General features: G+C 45.4%; 1 protein-coding gene across 2 annotated transcripts in view; it reads right to left on the minus strand.

Moving 5' to 3' along the window:
- Cep78 (centrosomal protein 78kDa) overlaps nucleotides 1-5824 on the minus strand; it is a 34209-nt gene that overhangs the window by 4961 nt on the left and 23424 nt on the right. For both annotated transcript variants that reach the window (XM_013018486.1, XM_013018485.1), the window contains one exon: nucleotides 1121-1198. In XM_013018486.1, coding sequence (XP_012873940.1) covers nucleotides 1121-1198 — 78 coding nt within the window. The remainder of the gene's footprint in view (nucleotides 1-1120; nucleotides 1199-5824) is intronic.

Raw genomic sequence — 5824 nt, forward strand, 5'->3', positions numbered from 1 at the left:
CAGCACCACATAAGCAAAAACAAAAAAAGCCGGAAGTGGCGCTGTGGCTCAAGTGGTAGAGCGCTAGCCTTGAGCTGAAGAGCTGAGGGACAGTGCCCAGGCCCAGAGTTCAGGCCCCACAACCGGACTCAAAAAAAAAAAAATCCAAAAAAGAAAAAAGAAAAAAGAAAAGAAGCTATAAGCCAGGCGCCGGTGGCTCATGCCTATAATACTAGCTACTCAGGAGGCTGAGATCTGAGGATCATGGGTCAAAGCCAGCCTGGGCAGGAAAGTCTGTGAGACTCTTATTTCCAATAAACCACTAGAAAACTGGAAGCGGTGCTGTGGCTCAAAGGGTAGAGAAGGGTAGAGCGCTCGCCTTGAGCTGAAGAGCTGAGGGACAGCGCCCAAGCCCAGAGTTCAAGCCCCACAACCTACAAAAAAAAAAAAAGCCATAGACATATAAAACCTTGGACAAGATAGTTTTATAAATTTTACTTTTTTTTTTGCCAGTCAAAGGGCTTGAACTCAGACTCTGGGCGCTGTCCCTGAGCTCTTCTGCTCAAGGCTAGCACTCTACCACTTTCAGTCAAAGTGCCACTTCTCGTTGTCTGGTGATTAACTGGAGATAAGAGTCTCACAGACTTTCCTGCCTGGGCTGGCTTTGAACCATGATCCTCAGAGCTGAGTCTTCTGAGTAACTAGGATGACAGGTGTGAGCCACCAGTACCCAGCTAAGTTTTACATTTTTAAAGTAAGCTTTTGGAATATAACCACATGCCAACATATATAATACAAAGATTAACATGCAACAAACTGTATTTTCTCCCTTTAAAGTTTAGGTGTTTATGCATATATGGCTTAATATTGCTTTTTTTGGGAGGGGAGCATGGAAGGGCTTGAATTCAGCTCCTGGGTGCTATTCCTAAGTGCTTTTGCTCTAGTGCTCCACCATTTGAGCCACAGTTCTACTTCCGGCTCACAGTCTCTCCTGCCCGGGCTGGCTGTGAATCTTAATCCTCAGATCTCAGCCTCCTGAGTCGCTAGGAACACAGGTGTGAGCCACCAGGACTTGGCGTGGCATTGGTTTTAAAACAGAAGACAAAGCACTAACTCAGAATATGAGCAAAGACATATTTACCTCACTGACTCGCTTATCAGCCTTAAGTCGTATTATTCTTTCCTCCTTTAACTGCTTTAGGCACTCCTCCAGTTTTCCCTGGTGTGAAGAAAGAGTGAAAGTTATGACTCATACACACTGCGTTTGAACTCCCCCCGGCCCCGAAAGCTCTTCAGCTACAGATTCCACCAAGTCTTTACAAGCAGAGCCAGGGGTAAACTAGACACTCGAGCGACACAGCCTCTGCTTGGAGTAGCAAACCATGCCAATGAAATTAGTGCCCAAAACAAAGCAGATGTATTTAAAGCAGATTATACAGCACATTGCAGATTTATTCAAATCCCTCGTTTTCCAACAATAGTTTTATTGCCAGCTCACCATAAAGGCACATACTTATAATGAGTCTAAAATTTAAAAAAAAAACAAGGTAATGAAGGGAAATTTAGATTACTTGTGGGTTCCTTATAACAGGAAAACCTGTTAACATGTTTAACACACCTGAAGTGTTGTAATTACAAACTAAAATCCTATTTCTAAAAAGCCTTTCTTAAGGCATTTTATTATATGCTAATCACTGTCTTAAGGTTTCTAATTTTGTATGTGTGCTAGTTCTAGGCCTTCAATTCAGGGCTTCTTACTCTGCTTTCCTCGTGTGCTTGACGCTCTGCTACCTGAGTCTTATCTTCAGCCTGGCTTTTGATAATTGGAAATGGAGCATCACACACTTTTTTGCCCATGCTGATCCTCCAAGTCTCAGCCTCCCAAGAAGCTAGGATTTTAGAACTACTGGTGCCAGGATCTGCCATTTTATTTATTTATTTATTTTTTGGGTCCGGTCGTGGGGCCTGAACTCTGGGCCTGGGCGCTGTCCCTCAGCTCTTCAGCTCAAGGCTAGCGCTCTACCACTTGAGCTATAGCGCCACTTCTGGCTTTTTTTCTTATGTGGTGCTGGGGAATCGAACCCAGGGCCTCATGCATGGAAGGCAAGCGCTCCACCACTGAGCCATCTTCCCAGCTCCAGGACCTGCCATTTTAAAGATAAGAAAACTAAGGCAGAGAGGAGCAGAGAGCACACCCAAGGTCTCAGTATCAGCTAAACAGGAGCTGGGTTTTGGATTCAGGAAGTCGGGTGCAGGCCGGCTCCTGGAGGCGGTGCGCATCCCTTCCACCACGGCCGAGAACTGCAATGTTCACGGGAGAACTCTCATCATGCTCCAGGAACAGGACTCTAGCATTTGAGCCCCAACCTGGCCTCAAGATCCCTTCTTCCCAAGAATGCCCTGGCTCCGCATTTTCACTCATGTAGAATGTAAGTAGGTCCACAAAGTAACTGCCTTTCATAACCCAGCAGTCCGTTAAAAGGATGAGACTCTTCTAAGTAACACGCACGACACTAGGGAAAGTGTCTACGGTGGCTTTGAAGAGGCAAAGTCCAGATGTTATGACACGAAATGCAAGGAAGGGAGGGGTCTCTGAGCGGCAAATGCCAGCCAGTGAGGGAAGGGAACCGCAGTCCTGACGATGGCAGCTGAACTGTGCCCTGCCCCGAACGGGCGTGGAGGCAGACTCCTTCCCAGGGCCTCCGACGGTCAGCACAGACCGGAAGACACACAGAAAACAAAGATCCTCGCAGGTCTTCTGTCCTTTCCTTCTGGTGCCCGAACTGGGGCCTGAACTCAGGGCCTCAAATGCTTGCTTAGCTTCTTTTGTTCAAGGCTGGTGCTCTAGCACTGAAACCACAGCTCTACCTCCAGCTTTTTGCTGGTTAACTGGAGGTAAGAGACTCTCAAATTCGTCTGTTCAGCTGACTTCATATTGAAAGCCACACATTTCAGGCCGTCCCCCCGCCCCCCCCTTCACCGCAGTGGCTTTGGACTACAGGTTACAGGTGTAAGCCTGCAGCGCCTGGCCTCTTCTCCATTCATTTTTCTTTGTTCCTCTGTGAAAACCCCTTCAGTGCCAGTAGCCCACAGGCAGAGGCCAGGCAACGGTTCAGAGCCACAGTCTGCTCTGCATTGGACACTATGAGAGGTCCAGGGGACAAGCCTGACATCAATCCAACTCATGCGCTCTCTCTCTCTCTCTCTCTCTCTCTCATCATGAAGCTTGAACTCTGGGCCTGGGTGCTGTCCCTGAGCCCCTTTTGCTCAAGGGCAGCATTCTACCACTTTGAGCCATAGCAGCACTTTCAGCTTTTTCTATGATTAGTTGGAGATTAGAGTCTCATGGACTTTCCTGCCTGGGCTGGCTTTGAACTGTGATCCTCAGATCGCAACCTCCTGAGTAGCTAGGAATGCAGGTGTGAGTCACTAGTGCCCGACCCTGGCTCCATTCTTGAGTGGTTCTAAACATCTCTAAGCACAATTATATGACATAATTTCTCCCTTTAGTGGATGAAGTTAGAACATGGTATCATATTTGCATGAGAAGTGTCTCTTCTTCCAGTTTTTTCCTTTTTTTGGGGGGTCAGCCATGGGGCTTAAACTCTGGGCCTGGACGCTGTCCCTGCGCTCTTCGGATCAAGGTGAGCACTCTACCACTTGAGCCACAGCACCACTTCCAGTTTTCTGAGTGGTTTATTGGAGGTAAGTCTCATGGACTTTAAGATTCTCATGGACTTTCCTGCCCAGGCTGGCTTTGAACCACAATCCTCAGATCTCTGCCTCCTCCTGAGTAGATAGCTTCCGGCTCAGTTTTTTTATTTCTTGAGACAAGGTCTCACTATTTAGCCCAGACTGACCTTGAACTGGAAATCCGCTGGCTCAACCTCCACTAGCCTAGCAGGCTAGTGCCCCATGCCTGGTCTCAGTATTCCCTTAAAAAGTAATTCACACTCTTTACAGAAAAAATGGCATCAAAAATGTAGAAAGTAAAATCACTCTAAATATTCCACTAAGTCAATAAAATTATGTCAGGTTTTAGTTAATTTTCCCTGTCATTTGTTCCTTCTCTTCTGTACTCTTTTGCAAGCTGACTTTATTTTTGGGACACATATCAAATTTTATGTCTAATTTTCTTCCATTTAATCCTGTATGGACTTTCTCACATGATCAGAGGATTTGCAACCTTGACTTTTAAATGAGACACAAAATAGTCAACTGAGTGGGATTATTGGTTCAGGTAATCTCTTTTATACCTAAACACTCAAATTATTTTCTAACTTTTCAGTATTATAAAAAAATTCACAATGTATCTCAGATTGGCTTTGAACTTACCATCCAAGTGCCTCAACTTCTGAGTGCTGGGGTTGTAAGTGTGCATCACCAGACCTTGTGAACATTTTCTGACTCTGAGATACCTATGTCCAAACATCTTTGGTAAGATTCTACCCTGTATTAGCCACGGAGCCTACCACTTGGCTGATCGCCTCTACGGTGAACTGACTTCCCACGTAAGGTTCACATTATTTGAGGGAAGGGTGCATCTGTCAGGAAGCTTTTAACCCCAGCACGGAGGGAAAAGCAATAAACAACTGCTGAGCAACAAAGTCCCTGCTAACATAAGATTTGTGTGTGAAAGAATGTGGCGTTTTTCCAAATGAATAAGTGAAAGCTTTCTCTCTTTGATGAATCTGCATTTCTTTTCTCAATTAATAATTAAATTTCCCTTTTGAGATTATTTTTTGAAAACTCCGGTTCTCTGGGGTGAAAGTCCTGACACCATCTACTAGCTGTATAACCTTGTTCAAGTTCAATAACTTTAGGCCTTAATTTCCCATCTATAAAATGGAGATACATTCATGTTTCATGTAATTGTTGGCTAATAAATGAATTAGACGCATCGTGTTCAGAAGAGCTGGTATATGCTCGAGTACAGGAAAATGGACACATGAATACAATTAGAGGGGCTTCTGATTAATCTCTTCACACACACACACACACACACACACACACACACACTAATGCAATTAGAAGGGCTTCTGATTAAATTAATAATCTCTTCACACACACACACACACACACACACACACACACACACAGAGACACATGAATACAATTAGAAGGGCTTCTGATTAAATTAATAATCTCTTCTACACACACACACGCACGCGTGCGCACACACACACAGACACATGAATACAATTAGAAGGGCTTCTGATTAAAGTTAATCTCTTCACACACACACACACACACACACACACTCACACACACACACACACACACACACACTCACTCAGTTCCCTCGAGGAAATCAGCTCTTTAAGCATGTTTTTAGTGGTGAACTGATCCAACATTGAAAAGTGCACAGAATGAAACTGTCAGGAGTATTCATGTAAGCACCTCGGATATCCTCCAAGTCCAATCCCCATCACAAGTTCCCTTCCTCCTTCATGGGCTTCATGGCTTAGACATCATCCTAGGCTTTTTTTCTTTTTTTGCAGTTGTTGAACTTGAACTCGGGGCCTGAGCGCTGTCCCTGAGCTCTTTTGCTCAGGTTAGTGCTCTACCACTTTGAGCCACAGCTCCACTTTGATTTTCCAGTGGTTAATTGGAGATAGAGGAGTCTTACTGATTGTCCTGCCCAACGGCTTTGGACTGTGACCCTCGGCTTTCCGTCTCCCGAGGAGTTAGGACTCCAGGCGTGGGCCACCAGAGCCCTGCCACCTTAGGCTTCTTTGATAACCACTTCCTTCATAGGGATGCAGCTCTAACAAGATAGCTTGGCTTCATCTAGCTCTAACTTTATTGAGGAATCATGGAGGCTGCTATCTTTGGGGGGGGGGGG

This window comes from Dipodomys ordii, unplaced genomic scaffold (assembly GCF_000151885.1).
Source record: "Dipodomys ordii isolate 6190 unplaced genomic scaffold, Dord_2.0 Scaffold40, whole genome shotgun sequence".
Classification (NCBI taxonomy): Eukaryota; Metazoa; Chordata; class Mammalia; order Rodentia; family Heteromyidae; genus Dipodomys; species Dipodomys ordii.